Genomic DNA, 17,256 nt, shown 5'->3' on the forward strand with positions numbered 1-17,256 from the left:
TCCTTGAAAACCAATTTAGGTTTTTACTCTTGTAAATCTAGCAAGGTTTTTTGTTTCTAAAACAATTCTGCTTAGGATTTGAGAAACTTTTAAATGAATGCCCTATGATGATTTTTGTCAATAATGTAGAAAGGCTTATTGCAAAAGAAAATTTCTTTGGTGAAGAGTGAAGATTGTAGTTAAATTTTTTACTTTTTTTCTCTATTGTAAAAAGAGTAATTTTCACTCTCCATTGAAAAATAACCTTCACCATACCATGTCCCATTTCAAAAGGTCATTCAGTAACTGTAGATGAGAACCTAGATTTTCACTCAAAGTCTAGTGTTTTGCCTCAAATTAGAAGATTGTTATGTTCTTATTTCTCTTAGGTCACTTGGGGCAGACAGATGATAGATTAGAACCAGACTGGTGATTTTTGTTTTGAGGTCTCTATGTACAGGATCAAGGTAAATGTGAACAGCATGGAAATAATTTGATAATGAATAACCAAAACCTTGAATTGAATGTACTTCATGTTAGAATCATTCATTACTTCCATTAATTGTTAGTTCAAGTCCTTTTGCATTAGCCGTGTGATTTCATAGTGTGAGATTCTAGAATAATTTGGTGCTAACATGATCTTCAGACAGGGGTTGGTACTTTCAGGTTGGTAGCTCAGTGAAACTTGGAATGACAATCAATTCTGCTTATAACACAGCCCTTCACACCTGAGCATCTTGGGTGGAGAATTCAGTCAACATGAATAGAACAAGAGTGTTTTTCCGTTCATTACTTATTTTTCATTTTGGCAAGAATGCAAGTAAGTGGTGTTTATATTTTGATGGCAGTGGAAAGAACCACAATGCATGCAAAGTGAGTAGGAATCCATGGAAGAGAAGCCCTATATCAGATATGATCAATAGGGTTGTGAAGAACATGAGTGTTCCAGTAACAGTTTTGCATGTAACACCAATGAGTTCTTATAGGAGTGATGGTCATGTGGGAACTTGGAGTGACAATCCATCTGTTCCTGATTGCAGCCATTGGTGTCTCCCTGGTGTTCCTGATATGTGGAACAGTGGAACGAAATTCTCTTCTCTTATTTGCTTCCAAAACCTCTCTAACAATATTAACACCAAACCCTCTATCTTAGTGTGTTGTTATTTGTTGTCTAATTTTAATCCCATATGTCTTGTCCCTTGTTATGAAGCTCTATAACCTCAATTTTGACCTCCATTACTTGGATTAACTTAGATAACATATGCACCATTATAAAACAATAATGTTAAGCATACACACAAAATTGCTATCAAATTATTATATACATAGAATAATAGAAAATGTCCCAATAACATGGATGGCTATAATATATAACATGCATTGTGATGATCATGATATGGTATGATGATCACGGTCAGGAGTGGCAAAACGGGTTGGTCCAATGGGATAATCTGTCAAATTTGCCAAAAAGGATGGATTGGGTTAAAATTCGGAATTCGCCAAATTTGCTAGTTCGAGTTTGGAAAAGTATAGGTTACCAACATATTATCTGCCAACTTCTGCCCACTCTTATTTATATTTGTATTTTATAGAAGTGTGTTTGTAGATGTGTCTAATAATTAATATATTTTAAATACATATATAAAGAGACACATCAAGAAAATATATCTATAAAGACACTTCTATTAAACACAGTTATAAAAAAGATATTTTTATTAGACACATTCATGAACACACTTCCATAAAACACAATTATAAATAAGAGTTGGCAGAAGTTGGCAGATATGCTGTTGGTAACGTAGCGGAACCGTTCGAGTTTTGGTGGGATGGCCGACCCATTGAGTCCAAAGTTTTTTTTTTTTTAATAAAAGAGGGATTAGTTCTCTAAAAGTTAACAATTGTGTAATTTTTAAATGCACCTTTTCACTTTTTTTATTTTTTTAATTAATTTTATTTTATATTTTTATATATATATGTTCAAATGATGTGAATTGTTTTTTAAAATAAAAATATTCTATTAATGGATATTATTTTAAATAATTTTATGAAAGTTAAAATTTTAAAAGAAAATAATGAAAAAATTGTATAATGATTTTATTATTTTTATTTATATTTATTTTTTAATTATTTTTTTTAGAAAAAAATTAAATAGGCTAACCCGTCAACCCACCCACCATAAAATGAAATGAGTTAGAATTTTGAGTCCAATTTACTCTGCAAGACAGACTAATCCACCTTGGTTTTTGGGGTGGGTCTTGACTACCCACTTTGCCATCCTTATGTACCTCTCTTGTCATGTGGCTTATAAATTTCACATCCATCAATTTATTTTGAATACACAACGCTCACAATACTCACCTACACCATTAATTTCACATTTCACATCCATGTTGTAGCTCAACACCATAACCAGCAACACATATTTACGAGTTTACAATCATATGGAAAAATGAACGCCAATATCATAATTGAAACAATAAATGAAGAATTATATCAAAGAAAATGAATTGATTCGTTGAGATCGTGGTGCGTACCGTTTGGGAATCGAGGATTAGGACCTTCATGCTGGAGATGTCCTGCAGCACGCGGTTGACGTAGTCACGTGCAGAGGACGTGAGCACCATTTTTTTTGTAGTGGCGACTCGAATAATATGGATTGATCTAAGTCTCAGTGGAGAGATTATAATCGAAGATGATTAACACTGTTGAATTCGCCAAAGGGTTGCGAATCTGGTAGAGGGGTTGTAGAATTTCAGATCCACCACCACTAAGGACCGAAGACGATGAGTTTTAAGCCTTCGATTCTAAACGCACCATTTCAGGCGTAGTTAATTGTCGAGTAATGCTGTTGATCCCAAATTTTCATTGCATTGGCAGCATTGCAACTAATAACACTAACAACAACTCTTATGGTTAACTCAATAAATCTACAATTATGATTATTAATATTTTTATTTATAAAATAAATTACTAAAAATAATAATAATAAAAGATATATATTAAGAATAAAATCATTGATAACCGAGAGCTAGAGAGATTTTATAAATAAAATAATAATAAAATTTTGTCACCGTAAATGTAATAATAATAATAATAATAATAATAATAATAATAATTTTTTTAAAAGTAAAAAATAATTTTAAAAAATAACTACAATATTTTTTAAAATTGTAAAATGTAATATAGTTTATATCTTATTAAATATTCTTTTTTTATTTTTTATAATATATTTTAATCTACTAAATTAATAATTAATCGGGTAATTGACTTGATTAAAATAAAACAACGAAAGTTTTACGTATATACAACAATTGAATCTTCCTTACGTGCATGTCCTGATTGCATTTATATGTAAACTGTGGTGGGTAACCACGGTTTTAAATTTACATATAAACCGTTGTAGGTTGGCACGATTTACATCATGAAACAATGAAGGTAAACCGTTGTAGTCTAGCACGGATTACACTTGAATTTTGGAGGTAGAAACCGTGACTGGTCACCATGGTTTATGAAGAAACCTTGTGCGCATGAAACCCTGCTGGCTACCACGGTTTATGCATGAAGTAGTATAAATTCATTAGCCGCTGTAAGTCATCACAGATCACTTTTGTGGGAAGGCAAAATTTTTTAGGGTGGGTGGTTGAGAGAGAATCCGGGGAGCCTTGGAGGTTTAGGGGGAGGCTTTGAGTTTTTTAACCAGTTGGGTGGTGGAGCTATGGAAGACGAAGCTCGCCTGTACCGATTAAATGGCGTTGCGCACGTGGTTGGATACATCGACGAAGAGGTTAGTTATACAAGCTTATTATTATTATTATTCTTATTATTATTATTATTCTCATTATTATTATTATTATTATTATTGTTATTATTATTATTGTTATTAATATTATTATTATTACTATTATTATTATTAGTGGAAGTTGTTAGTATTATTATTCCTGTTGGTATTGTTATTATTGTTAATTTTTTTATTATTAGGATTAGTGTTATTATTATTCATATTAATGTTATTCTTATCCTTGTTAGTAACTATTGTTATTATTATTATTATTATTGCCATTGTTTGTTATTTTGATTACTATTATTAGTAAAAATAGAAAACCAATGTGGGTGTATAATAAGTTTTTTAAATTATATTTGCTATTATTAGTATTGGTCGTATGTTGAGGATTTTCTTACCCACATTTTGCAGCCTACTAGGGTTATTAGCGGTGTCAAGAGACAACAGAATATGCCTTTACACGACCGTATTATACCTTATCTGGAGACCGCTGGCTTGTATCACCTCGCTAGGCTGAACAGTCAGTGGTTCCGGGTTAATGAGCCTCTACTTAGCGCATTCATTGAGAGGTGGCGTCCTGAAACCCACATCTTTCACATGCCGTTTGGGAAGTGCACCATCACTTTGCAAGATATGGCATATCAGCTGAGTTTGCCCATCGATGGAGAGGCCGTTAGTGGGTGCCTGACTGACTTTGAGAATCTGATGGAGAACGAAAGACCCGCATGGGTGTGGTTTTGTGAGTTGTTTGGCGAGTTACCGCCGCAGAATAAAGTCAAGCAGATGACGGTGTGCTACACATGGTTCCATGAGAGGTTTCAGGTTCTTCCAGCAGACGCGAGTGAAGAGACCGTGCGTATATACGCGTGTGCTTATATTCTGATGTTGTTGTCCTCTCAACTGTTTGCGGACAAGAATGCAAACCGGGTTCACCTTCGCTGGTTGCCTTATTTGGCATCGATAGACGACTTGGGTAGATATAGCTGGGGCTCGACGGCACTGGCCTAGTTGTATAGATGTCTTTGTCGTAGGACAAACAGAAACGTTGTTAACTTGGCCGGGCCACTACAGCTTCTATAGTCTTGAATTTTCTGAAGGTTTCCCAGTTTGAGGCCTAGTGGTTTTGATGTGTTTGGGTTTTCGCTTGCATCCAGGTATGGTTTATTATTTTCGGTCCATAACTTGTTCAATTTCATGTGTTGTTATTCGTTATGACATGCTTTCAATGAAACTTGTAGGTGGGCTACATATCTACCAAGAAACGATGCAGGGGATCAAAAAGTGGTGTCTGCACGCCTTTCTTTGGATAGATTGTGTGTCCACGATGTGAGTCGTGTAGTCATTACTCTTACAAGTAGTCGTTCATGTTTACTCTTATGGTCTTACCTAACGTTACCTTCTCCGATACAGTTCGTGTGGGAGCCTTATTCTTCTCCCGAGATTGTTGCTGTTTTCATCCGGAGATACTAGTTGACGAGCACCGTAGGCTATGAACGGCGGTCACTAGCCTGATATATTTTGCTGCAATTGAGTGGCATCAGGTGGATAGGGTGGTACCGCAGTTCGACGGTGTTCAGCATCTCCCTCAGTTGGCTCTGAATATAGATTGGCTCCATGCGAAGGATGGAAGGGGTGGAGATCGATGATTCCCCAAATATTATCAAGAGTGGCATTTGCATTGGGAAAACCGGGTTGATTTAGTCATACCGATCGATCGAGTAGCTGACCCCGGTCCATCAGCTGAGTACTTAGACTGGTGGTACCGTGTGGCCCACAGATTCCTATCCCCAGATGTTGCATTTCATGATCCTAGGCCGATTGTTTTGACCGAGGAGGCTCGTCACAGAGGGTCGTCGCATGCACCTCCCAGGATGCAGGTTCCCGACAGACCGGACAACAGGCGAGTGGATCGGCGTCGGCGTATAGGCACACATTCACTAATGTTGGTTGTCATGTGCCGGAACCGTCTACCGCTATCCTCGTGTTGGGTCCACTTGTCATACTCCATCCGGTTGGCCCAGTCACACATGGCCGAATTCTCAATTCATATGATGTCAAACCAGTAATAAAACTTTGCTTCAGTTTTTGCATAAGCAGTATTCACCAGCATCCTCCTTGCATCTTTACCCTTGAAGCTAAGGCTAAAATTCGCTGCCACATAACGAATACAGTACGCTCGAAAAGCACGTGGAGGCAGTCAACCATTCTCGGAGGCCTCAAGCCTCAAGTGCAGCCTTGATGCCATTATGCCTGTCAGAGATAACAAGGATACCCTCCTGTGGCGTCACATGCGATTGTAGGTTGGACAAGAAGAATAACCATGATTCCGCATTTTCTCCCTCTACAAGGGTGAAGGCTATCGGGAGGATGTTCGAGTTCCCATCCTGCGCTATCACCAACAGTAACGTGCCTCCATACTTGCCATACAAGTGGGTGTCGTCAATATTCACGAGGGGCTTGCAATGCCGGAAGGCCTCTATGCAGGGTGAAAATGTCCAGAAAAGACGATGAAAGTACACCGTTGACTCATCGACCTGATCCCCAAGTCGAACAGGAGAGGTCTTCAACACAGTGACTGTCCCAGCCATGGTCGACTGTACCCCTAGCATCCAACGTGGCAACTCGGCATACGACTCTTCCCAATCTCCATATATTTGTGCTACTGCTTTCTGTTTTGCCATCCAAACCTTCCTGTAAGTAGGCCTGAACCCATAATCAGCTTCTGTTGCTTGTTGCAAGACCTTTACCGTAACCGCAGCATCGTCCTAACCAACGGAAAAATCCTTGCACAGATAACGTGGTAATCAAGCTAACGATGATCACTGGAAATAGAGGTCGCCAAACAAGTGTGCAGACCGTTGTACCTCCTAACCTCCCAAGTGCCCTTTCGTGCATGAAGCGATATGCGAATCAACCAACTACAACCCTTGCCGAACTCCTTGCATTTTCCATGATACTTCAGATGATCCGATTCCAAGACTCTGTACTCAACACCTTGATGGATGCTATAGTCCTTCACACAAAGAACAGCTTCATCTTTATTTTGGAATGATTACCCAATCTGAAATTCTGTAGAAGAACCCCCAATTGTAGCACCTCCGTCCGCCTGTTGACCCAGAGCCTCCAAGTTCAGAGTGGAGAAGTGTGGAGGGTACTGCTGTGTGCCAAAACTTGAAGGCTCGTGCTGTGCATGTGGATTGGCACCTGTGTCATCATCGCTGTCCCCAATGATATCTACAGGCTCCTGGTCAGAGTCATCGTCCCGCATTGCATTCTTTACTCGATCAGGTTCCCCGAAACCTTGAACATCATGAATCATGCCACTACCGGTATCCGCCTCAAATGCATGCTGCCAGACCCCAGGATTCTCCAACGGTACAGAACCAACTGCCTCCGTTCGATCTAAATCAGCTGCGAAGAAAGGGGATGCGACCTGCGGAACAGATGGTCCGGCCGCAGGCATCGAACTAGACGCACCGCCTACGGCAGTCGAGCTATGAACTGGAGCTGATGCCCCAGAACTATCGACACCAACCTCCAACTTCGCATACAGCTCGTGTATTCTGACCTCCGAAAAACTCCTAACACAATGAAACAGAACCCTAATATCTTCATCAGCCGCTAGCACAAACGTATCATACTTAACACCAGTCGAGACAACTGCGATGGGAATCTTATAGAATAGCTTCTTCACCCACTTGCTCCCAAATAACTCAAGCTTCTGCAAGATGCTGTTCTTTATATCTGATAAAGTACTTGATGAACTGATGAATACACTCAATGGTTCTCTGTCAGTGAACTTCACACCATATTTTTGCTTTTTTTTTAATTTTCTCAGAGCAATGCACTAAGACAAGAAAACTCTCTTCCTCACTTGCCATTCTGTGATAATGATCTCTTCAACAGTTTCAATCTCGCTCATATATATATAGAATTCTTCTCCTCATAAACCGTGGCTGGCTATAGGATTTTTTGGTCATATTTTTGTCTTCTTAAACCGTAGTGACCTACCACGGTTTACCTTCAAAGCTTCTCCTTCATAAACCGTTGCAAGCTGGCACTGTTTACATGTAAATAGGAAACCGTGGTTAGCTCCCACGGATTACATAATAATAAAAAGAGTAATACCCCAAATAGGTCCCCAAAGATTTTTCGGTCCGATAGATTTGTCCCCCAGAAAAATTAACTAGGTCCCAAGTCCCTAAAATTACTATATATATGCCATATAGGTCCCCAAGCCAGGTTGAACCGGTTAACATGACACTCTCTCTCCTACGTGGAGGTTGTAGGTGTGACGTGTCAGGTAAAGCAACACGTGTCACACTCAGGACAAATTAGTCCCTGAACACGTGGGTAAAACGACGTCGTTTTGGGGACAACGCCAAACGACATCGTTTTGAGGGGACAGATTCGTCCCTATCTTTGTTCCCTGGTTCTCGAAACTTCGACTTTTTAAAGTCAAATAGGTCCCCAAAGATCTTGTTATAAGTCAAAAAGGTCCCTGAATTTATAGTATATATCAAATTGGTCCCTCGAATTAAGCAACTAGAACCATAATTAGAACCAAATCATGATGAAATTATCCAAAGTATGTCAAAATATGTAGTCTCAAGCACATGAAATGGTAGATCTCAAGTATAATTACAGTCAATAAAGGGGATCATACTAATACATTGTCTTGTGGTCATGGTAACCCAAGTTCAAGAAAAATTTCTATAGGTCAAAGAAACAAATCAAGTCAATGTCCATTGGAAGAAATTTTCTTATTTCTCCATTAATGTACACAAGTACCCCTTTGTTGTCTCTAATAAAACTTTCACTACGGTAAAATACAGGTACCATGTCTTTACTCATCTAAATACTAAAAAATAAAACTCTGTCACAAGTTAACCAAGCAACCAACACAATACAACAACGTCATAATAGAATAAAAAATTCAAATACCTATATTATTTTTGTTATTATCAAATATCTATCGGTAACCACTTCACATCTCTCATTTAAGCTACACCTGCAACAAACTGTCTTTGATCTATTCTAAACATACATCACATGCACGTTCATCATACTTCACTCTTTACTGCCAATTTAATACGGCAAAAACTAACTTAACTTATCTCAAACAATGGCGATATATACGACACACCACCACCAAGCAGTCCCTATTCTCACTGTCAAAGCACCATTACGAACTTGGATAAACGTTAATGGAGGTGAAGAATATGAAGGGTTAGGTCGTAAAATCTAGGTGAGGGTTTGGGATACTTGTAATTTTACAAAGAGAAAGGGAAATGATACATTTTTTTTACCTACTGACGAATTCTAATTGTTTAACTATAATTATACTTGAGATCTGCAATTTCATGTGCTTGAGACTGCATATTTTGACATACTTTGGATAATTTTATCATGATTTGATTCTAATTATGGTTCTAGTTGCTTAATTTGAGGGGACCAATTTGATATATATACTATAAATTCAGGGACCTTTTTGACTTATAACAAAATTTTTGGGGACCTATTTGACTTTAGAAAGTCGAAGTTTCGAGAACCAGAGAACAAAATTGGGGACGAATCTGTCCCCTCAAAACGGCGTCGTTTGGTGTTGTCCCAAAACGACGTCGTTTTAGCCACGTGTTCAGGGACTAATCTGTCCTGAGCGTGACACGTGTTGCTTTACCTGACACGTCACACCTACAACCTCCACGTAGGAGAGAGAGTGTCGTGTTAACCGGTTCAACCTGGCTTGGGGACTTATATGGCATATATCTAGTAATCTTAGGGACCTGGGACCTAGTTAATTTTTCTGGGAGACAAATCTGTCGGACTGTCAAATCTTTGGGGACCTATTTAGGGTAATACTCTAATAAAAAAGGACATGCACGTAAAGAAGTTCCAATTGTTACATTCAGATAAAGCTTTCTCTCCTTTAATTTATTTAAGTACATTGCCCTTATTTTTATATAATTAAAAATTTTGACGTAAAAAATAATAAAATTAATCTTATGTTGGTTATATATATTATTCTCTATGATATTATATTATTATAAACATAATTATATAAATAAATATTATTCTTTAAATTGCTAAGAGTTAAACTTAATATTAACACGACAAATTTATTAAAGAAGTTTAAAAATTTAACTATTTAAGTGTCACTAACTTCTTTTTTTTTTTTAATATGGAGTGTCACTTAATTATAATACTATTTTAATTGAATAATGTTAAAAAGACAATAATAATAATAATAATAATAATAATATAAAATTAGTTTATTTAATTAACATTTATAATTTTATATATAATATATATAATTATATGTTTATTATATCTAAAATTATTTATTTATTTTAATAATAATGAATAAATATAAAATATATTTTTTTACTTATTTTAAATTAATTTATATTATCTCTCAAATAATTTTCTTTAATCTCTCTCCTTAATAAATCCTTTTGTGTTAAATTTCCAAAAACAAGGCATTAATAATTAGTGCTAATTTTACATTTAATGTCTTTTTTAAACAAAAATATTATTTATATACTAAAATGAATTACTGCATAAATAAAAAGAAATGAAAGGGAAAACTAATTACTATGGTACACATTTTATGGGAAATAGATACTCTCCAATTTATTTTTTTAACACTTAAGAGAATAAAGTGTGATCTCTCGCCTTTAATTTTACGGAAATGTTTGGTAACCAAAGAAAATCAGCCAAAAACAGTCATAACTTGTCTTATTTAGCATTCATTAATTGTTGCGACAATTAATAAATACTAAATAAGGTAAGTTCTGGCTGTTTTTTTTGTCTACCTAACATTAGGACCAAAAATAAAGAGGAAACAGAGAATAATAAAAGATGAGATTAAACACTGGACAATTTTTTTCCACCGAAGAGGATCCACTCCCCACTTTATGGGTGTCGTCTCAGTTTGTTTCCAATCCAAACCTGCATTTCGCACGAACCATATTAACAGCAATAAAGACCAGTAACTTATCTCTCATGTGATCATGTCATAGACAAAACTAAAATAGGCGTGTCTCCAAGACCTCTTCAATACCAAACTGCCGCATACCACCCAGAAGCCCGTGATGTACCCAAAAGCAATGCTTCCATATAACCAAACTTCTTTTTTTTTTTTTTTTAATATGGAGTGTCACTTACTTATAATACTATTTTAATTGAGTAATGTTAAAAAGACAATAATAATAATAATAATATAAAATTAGTTTATTTAATTAACATTTATAATTTTATATATAATATATATAATTATATGTTTATTATATCTAAAATTATTTATTTATTTTAATAATAATGAATAAATATAATTTTTTTTACTTATTTCAAATTAATTTTTATTATCTCTCAAATACTTTTATTTAATCTCTCTCCTTAATAAATCCTTTTGTGTTAAATTTCCCAAAAACAAGGCATTAATAATTAGTGTTAATTTTACATTTAATGTCTTTTTCAAATAAAAATATTAATGTCTTTTTTAAATAAAAATGTCAATCACTATATATTTATATAAATATATTTATAGTTATGTATTTTATATTTTAATACAAAAATATTATTTATGGTTGGAGTTTATCCAACGCTCAATCATTCCCATTAGCAACCGGTCCGAAGTTACTATAGACCGGGCTATCATGATTCGTAGCATCATGATTGGAGAGGAAGTAGAAGTTCATGAGGTTATAGCCCAAGAACTTTATAAGGTGGCGGACAAGTCCTCTACCTTGGCAAGGTTAGCCTTTCCTCATCTCATTTGTCACCTCTGATATTCAGTGGGAATTGACATAGAGGAAGACATCCTTATTGATGAGGACAAGCCCATCACTAAGAAAAGAATGGAGCAAACAAGAGATCCCACTCATCATAAAATTCCTGAGATGCCTCAAGGGATGCACTTTCCTCCACAAAACTATTGGGAGCAAATCAACACCTTCCTAAGAGAATTGAGTTCCAACATGGGACAACTAAGGGTGGAGCACCAAGAACATTCCATCCTCCTCCATGAAATTAGAGAAGATCAAAGAATCATGAGAGAGGAGCAACAAAGGCAAGGAAGAGACGTTGAGGAGCTCAAGCACTCCATAAGATCTTCAAGAGGAAGAACAAGCTGCCATCACTAAGATGGACCCGTTCTTTAATCTTCTTGTTCTTTATAACAGATTAATTATTTTGATGTGGTGGCAATACCTTTGATTTCTGAATGTATGCTTGAACAGTGCATATGTCTTTTGAATTTGTTGTTCATGAATATTGGCTCTTGAAAGAATGATGAAAAAAAAGAGACATGTTACTGAAGATATGAAAAATCATAAAAATGATTCTTGAAGCAAGAAATTAATCATTATATATTTATATATAAATTTATTATTTAATTTATTTTTAATGTATGTTTTATATTTTAATATATATTTTATATTTAATATAATTAATTTTAATATGTATTATAAATTAATTATTAAATTTAATAAATAATTTTAATATATATCTAATATAATTGGTATTGACTATTGAGGACTCAATTATAAAGGGCAGAGCTTGGGAAGAGGCAGAATGAGAGAAGAGAATAGAGAGATGGCAAAAATGTGTGAAACAAGGTCGAAAGTGACAACACTACTACTCTTATGCGTTCTTGTTGTCTTAAGCTCACTCCCTCCTTCTCTCTCTATTCGTTATCCTTTTTATGATGACCCTTCACAGCCACACCCACCATCTTCACATTTTAGGACATTCCGGTCAGGACCCTATCGTGGTCCTCCTCTTTATTTGCGTTCTCCTCCTCCGCCGCGCCGCATCCCTCCGGGCTCTCATCGTTAATACAGCTCCAATACTTTGTAATCATAATAATAATAATAATAATAATAATAATGACTATATCTAGTTATCTATGGCTCTTTATCATTTTATTCTAGAGATGCAAACACACCTAATCACCATTTCTCCATGATGAACACTAGAGGATTACATATTTTACGCCTATTGCTGTTTCAACAACGCTGGGGTGACAACGGGGCGGGTAGGGACGAATTTTTGCTATACCCAACTCGTTTTACCCTACAATAATCTGCATAAAATTCGACCCGCTTCTACTGTGAATAGTAAAAAGTTGAACGATAATCCGTCTTCGCAGGTACCTTCCCATCTTACCCGTCCTTATAATTATTAAAATCTAATAAATAAAATTAAATTTTAAAATTTATATAACTATCATCATATACATAATATAAATTAAAGTAAAATTTTAAATATAATACAATATTATTAATCATTTTACTAATTATTTTACATATATTACACATATTATATATTAGAATGATATATTATATATATACCGGAGCAAATAGTACCAAAATCCAACCTCATCCCACCCCGTCCCGCTAAATACCCACCCCGAACAGGTAGAGATGGAGTGAGTACCGGCAAATTTGGATAGTGTTGCCATCCCTGAACAACGCATACAAACACAACTTAAAACAACATACACAAGAAGAAGAAAAAAAAAAGGGAAAACTAATTACTATGGTACACACTTTATGGTTGTCGTCTCAGTTTGTTTCCAATCCAAACCTGCGTTTCGCACGAACCATATTAACAGCAATAAAGACCAGTAACTTATCTCTCATGTCATAGACAAAATTAAAATAGGCGTGTCTCCAAGACCTCTTCAATATCAAACTGCCGCATACCACCCAGAAGCCCGTGATGTACCCAAAAGCAATGCTTCCATATAACCAGAACCTTTCACTCTTGTCTTCACCTTCATTTGCATCTTCTTCTTCATCCCTTGGTGGCAACATTAATGAGGAGCAGTTAGTTGGCAGTGGTGTTCCACAAAGATGTGGGTTGCCCTCATAAATCGATGGATCGCTGAATGTCCCAAATTGATTAGCTACTGGAATCTGTCCTGACAAGTTGTTGTATGACAAGCTCAAATTACTCAAGAAAGTCATTGAAGTCATGCTTGGTGGGATTGAACCCGAAAGATGGTTGTGGGAAAGATCAAGGCTTTCCAAGTCAGTCAATGATCCAATGTTGCTTGGTATGTTACCAGTGAGATGATTCCATGACAAATTTAAGGCACCCAAGTGAACTAGCTCACTCAACTTTTCTGGTATCTCTCCAGTAAGATCATTTTTAGAAAGATCAATGGTCGAATGCACTGCCATCTGGTTGATATAGTCCTTTATTCTGCCACCGAAGACCAATTCTATATGCCTCGTGTATGGTACATGGTCTTCAGAAACAAATGAATACATCAGATATATAAAATATGTTTGAGGCAGTTTGTAACCGTGCACATCTCCTAAACATGCAGGAATAGAACCTGATATTCTGTTTTCTGCAAGATCTAACAAATGAAGAAAAGGTAGATGACATAGGTCTTCAGGGATGCTTCCAGTTAATGTGTTACCTCGCAATAGTAACTCAGCAAGTAAAGGAAGATTTTTAGTGACATCTTTTGGAATGGACCCAAAAAGCCTATTGTTTCTTAGCACAAGAGTTTCCAATTTAGTACAATTTTGAAAAACCGAAGACAAGTCTGTGGAGAGGTTATTGTTGCTCAAGTCTAAGATAAAAAGTGAAGGCAATGAGCATATTGAGGTTGGAATTCCACCTGAGAAACTGTTATTGGATAGATCAATAATTCCCAACCTCTGCAAACCCATCCAAAATATGGGTATTTCTCCCACCAAATGGTTGTTGGACAGATCAAGATAACTAAGACTTTGCATCTTATTAATAGACAGAGGAATGCTCCCACTCAAGTAGTTATTTGAGAGGTCCAACTCTGTCAATTGTGACATCTCTTTGCCAATATCAACTGGTATTTCTCCGGAAAGCAAATTGTTCCTTAGGTAGAGTGCAGACACACCAGACCAAAGTGGGAGAGAACCCTTCAACTGGTTGAAAGCTAAGTTAATAATGGGTGAAAATGAGGAAGAGAAGTTCAATGCTTTGGGAAGGTAACCAAATATATTGTTGTGAGAAAGATCAAGCTGCCAAATTTGGGAGGATATGTTGAAAAGCCAAAGGGGCATCTCCTCCGATATTCCAACATTTTCTAGGATTAAAACTATGTTATTAAGCAGGGACTTTAGGTTTCTGAGCCAGTTAGGAAATGCTGGGCCAACTTGACAGTCACGAATTTCCACATTATATAAGTAGTGAAAACGGGGAACCCAGTCATGCGTCACTTTCAAAGCCAGTGACTTATTTTTGGATGATACAGAGAAAGATATGAGATTTGTCAGATTATGGAAATGAATATTGGTCATTGTACCTTCCCAAAAGTTTTGGAGCAGATTTAGACTTGACAACTTGGTTAGTTGACCAATACTTTCTGGAACTTCACCATTCATCATGTTGCCTTGCAGGTTCAGTGAACCTAGACTGGATAAATTGCCTACAGATGCTGGTATTGGACCTGAGAGTGAGTTGTTTGAGAGATCAAGTTCCACCAGAGAGTTAAACTGCCATAAAGAATTAGGCAATTTCCCAGTTAGTTGATTTGAACTCAGTAAGAGCCACTCTAGAGTTTGGTTGCTACAAGACAAGGCCTCCAACAATTCAGATATATCCCCAGTAAGCTGGTAATTGTTTGACAGGTGTATCTTCTGAAGTTTGCAGAGTTTCCCTCTCCCAAACTTACTACTAAGGGGGCCACTGAGATATGAAAAATAAAGATTTATTTCTGTGAGTGTGCTTATATTAAACAACCAAGAAGGTATTATTGTGGAACTGAAATCATTGAAAGAGAGGTCAAGAATGGAAAGTGATGTAATGTTTTGAAATGGAAGTGATGGAGGGAGAGTATCAAGATTGCAAAAGGACAAATGTAACTCTAGCAGCGACGGAATCATATTTACAGCTTGAAACAATTCAGTTGATGGGCAGCTAATGTTAACAAAATTCATGTTTAGATGTTGAAGGTTAGACAAAAGAGAAAGCCAGCTTATATCTCTAACCCATATTGATGATGCTATTAGACTTGAGATATCTAAATAATGCAAATTTGACAAATTTCCAACTTGAGAAGGGACCATTCCAGAAAAGTTTGCCCGAGATAGGTCAAGGTAACTCAACATACCAAGAGATCCTATAAATTTTGGAATGGGGACTCCTTGGAAATCATTATAACTAAGGTCCAAGTAAGTCAGATGTTTTAAGTATGTCAATGAAGGATTTAACTGACCACTTAAGGGAGACCATTTCATGCCACAGATGTGTGAGTTCTGAAGGTTAAGCCTTAGGATGTGACCAGTTTGATTGTCACATTCTATACCCTTCCAATTACAGCACTCTTTCCCAATCCATGAAGAAAGGCAATTCCCAGGATCTTTAAGATCTTTCCTGATTTTGAGGAGGGCAATTCTCTCTTCCTTGATGCAAAGAGTGCTAACATTAAAGCTTGTAGCTACATAGGATAAGGATACAAGCAGGAGAATAGAAAAGGTAGCATATTCAAAGATGATTTTTGTGCTTGCCATCCTCCAAAAACCGGACATCATAGGTTTCCAAATTTAACTGTGTGAGGCTGTGAGCTCCGTTTGATGAACTAGAGCTATATATAGAACAGAATATGTATCTTGATAACATAGTCAGATTAAATATGTTTTAAAAATTGATATGCACCATCTTCTGGGAAGTTCACCAAGTCAAAATCTGGATAATGCTTATGCTAACACTTGAAATAGAAACAATTATTATATAAACTATTAACAATTTTGAAGATGTCAGCTGCTACTGCTAAAAGCCTAAAAGTCTATGTCCATGCAATTTTCTAAAAGCTACACTGCATGGATTTGCGTTGGACTACTTGCTCTTTTTAAAATATTTATGTCCTAATTAATTTGTAAACAAATATATTATAAGCACTTGATTAGTAATGTGAGTGTGACAATGGTGCATACCTGTTATTGACAATGCGAGTCCTTGACTGAGTAAGCTTGTTGAATTTGGATTCTAGGAGCAAGAATTTGAGGGTGGCCTTCACGGTAATGCAGTGAATCCATTATAAATTGATCTCTGAATATGACATATTAGTATAAAATTGATCAATAATCATATTATCACAAAATTATCCATTACCTTCCTTCGCGTCTCTTTCAAGCTCACTTCATGGTTCCTTCTCTGCAATTAATTAAAGCAGCAGCTTCAAATAAATTGTCTCCGACCTGAAGTGAAAATATAGGGAAAGAACCAAAGACAGACTTGTAAATTATAAAGGACAATTTCCTAATTCAAAATTACTAACATCTATAATTAAAATCTTATTACATCTAATCCTATGTATTTATTCTAGCGATAATTAATAAATACAAATAAAAGTAAAAAAAGACAAATTATGACTATCTTTGGCTCCCAAACATTTTTTAATATTGTGTGTAAAAATATACAACAAGCTCAACAATGACTATTGCAGGGTATTATTGTAATAAATCGGATTCAGTTATAGCAGTTGGTGATAGTTGGCG

The 17,256-nt window shown here is 36.0% G+C and overlaps 2 protein-coding genes across 3 annotated transcripts; both read right to left on the reverse strand.

Annotated features, from left to right (window-relative positions):
• Positions 1-5,976: 5,976 nt before the first annotated feature.
• On the reverse strand, positions 5,977-7,682 carry LOC130955370 (uncharacterized). The gene is made up of 4 exons (XM_057882208.1): positions 7,639-7,682; positions 6,817-7,524; positions 6,633-6,765; positions 5,977-6,525 (listed from the first exon to the last, which is right to left on the reverse strand). Exons 1-4 carry the CDS (start codon positions 7,680-7,682, stop codon positions 5,977-5,979), a joined length of 1,434 nt encoding a protein of 477 aa, XP_057738191.1.
• Positions 7,683-13,117: 5,435 nt separating this feature from the next.
• On the reverse strand, positions 13,118-16,332 carry LOC130955497 (receptor-like protein EIX1). Of its 2 annotated transcripts, XM_057882368.1 has the most exons (2): positions 15,975-16,075; positions 13,118-15,445 (listed from the first exon to the last, which is right to left on the reverse strand). In XM_057882368.1, the coding sequence occupies exons 1-2, from the start codon at positions 15,989-15,991 to the stop codon at positions 13,327-13,329; spliced, it is 2,136 nt and encodes a 711-aa protein (XP_057738351.1). In that variant the 5' UTR covers positions 15,992-16,075; the 3' UTR covers positions 13,118-13,326. The 2 variants fall into 2 exon arrangements, with proteins under 2 accessions (XP_057738351.1, XP_057738350.1); XM_057882367.1 differs by having other exon boundaries at positions 13,118-16,332.
• Between the last annotated feature and the right edge of the window lie 924 nt (positions 16,333-17,256).

This window comes from Arachis stenosperma, chromosome 10 (genome assembly GCF_014773155.1).
Source record: "Arachis stenosperma cultivar V10309 chromosome 10, arast.V10309.gnm1.PFL2, whole genome shotgun sequence".
NCBI classification, from domain to species: domain Eukaryota; kingdom Viridiplantae; phylum Streptophyta; class Magnoliopsida; order Fabales; family Fabaceae; genus Arachis; species Arachis stenosperma.

Coding starts and splice junctions, on each gene's coding strand:
- LOC130955370 (XM_057882208.1), bottom strand. CDS start 7,682: ATGAGCGAGATTGAAACTGTTGAAGAGATCATTATCACAGAATG. Junction 6,766..6,816: donor TCTACAGAATTTCAGATTGG/GTAATCATTCCA, acceptor GAAGGACTATAG/CATCCATCAAGGTGTTGAGT. Junction 6,526..6,632: donor CACGAAAGGGCACTTGGGAG/GTTAGGAGGTAC, acceptor TCCGTTGGTTAG/GACGATGCTGCGGTTACGGT.
- LOC130955497 (XM_057882367.1), bottom strand. CDS start 16,290: ATGATGTCCGGTTTTTGGAGGATGGCAAGCACAAAAATCATCTTTGAA.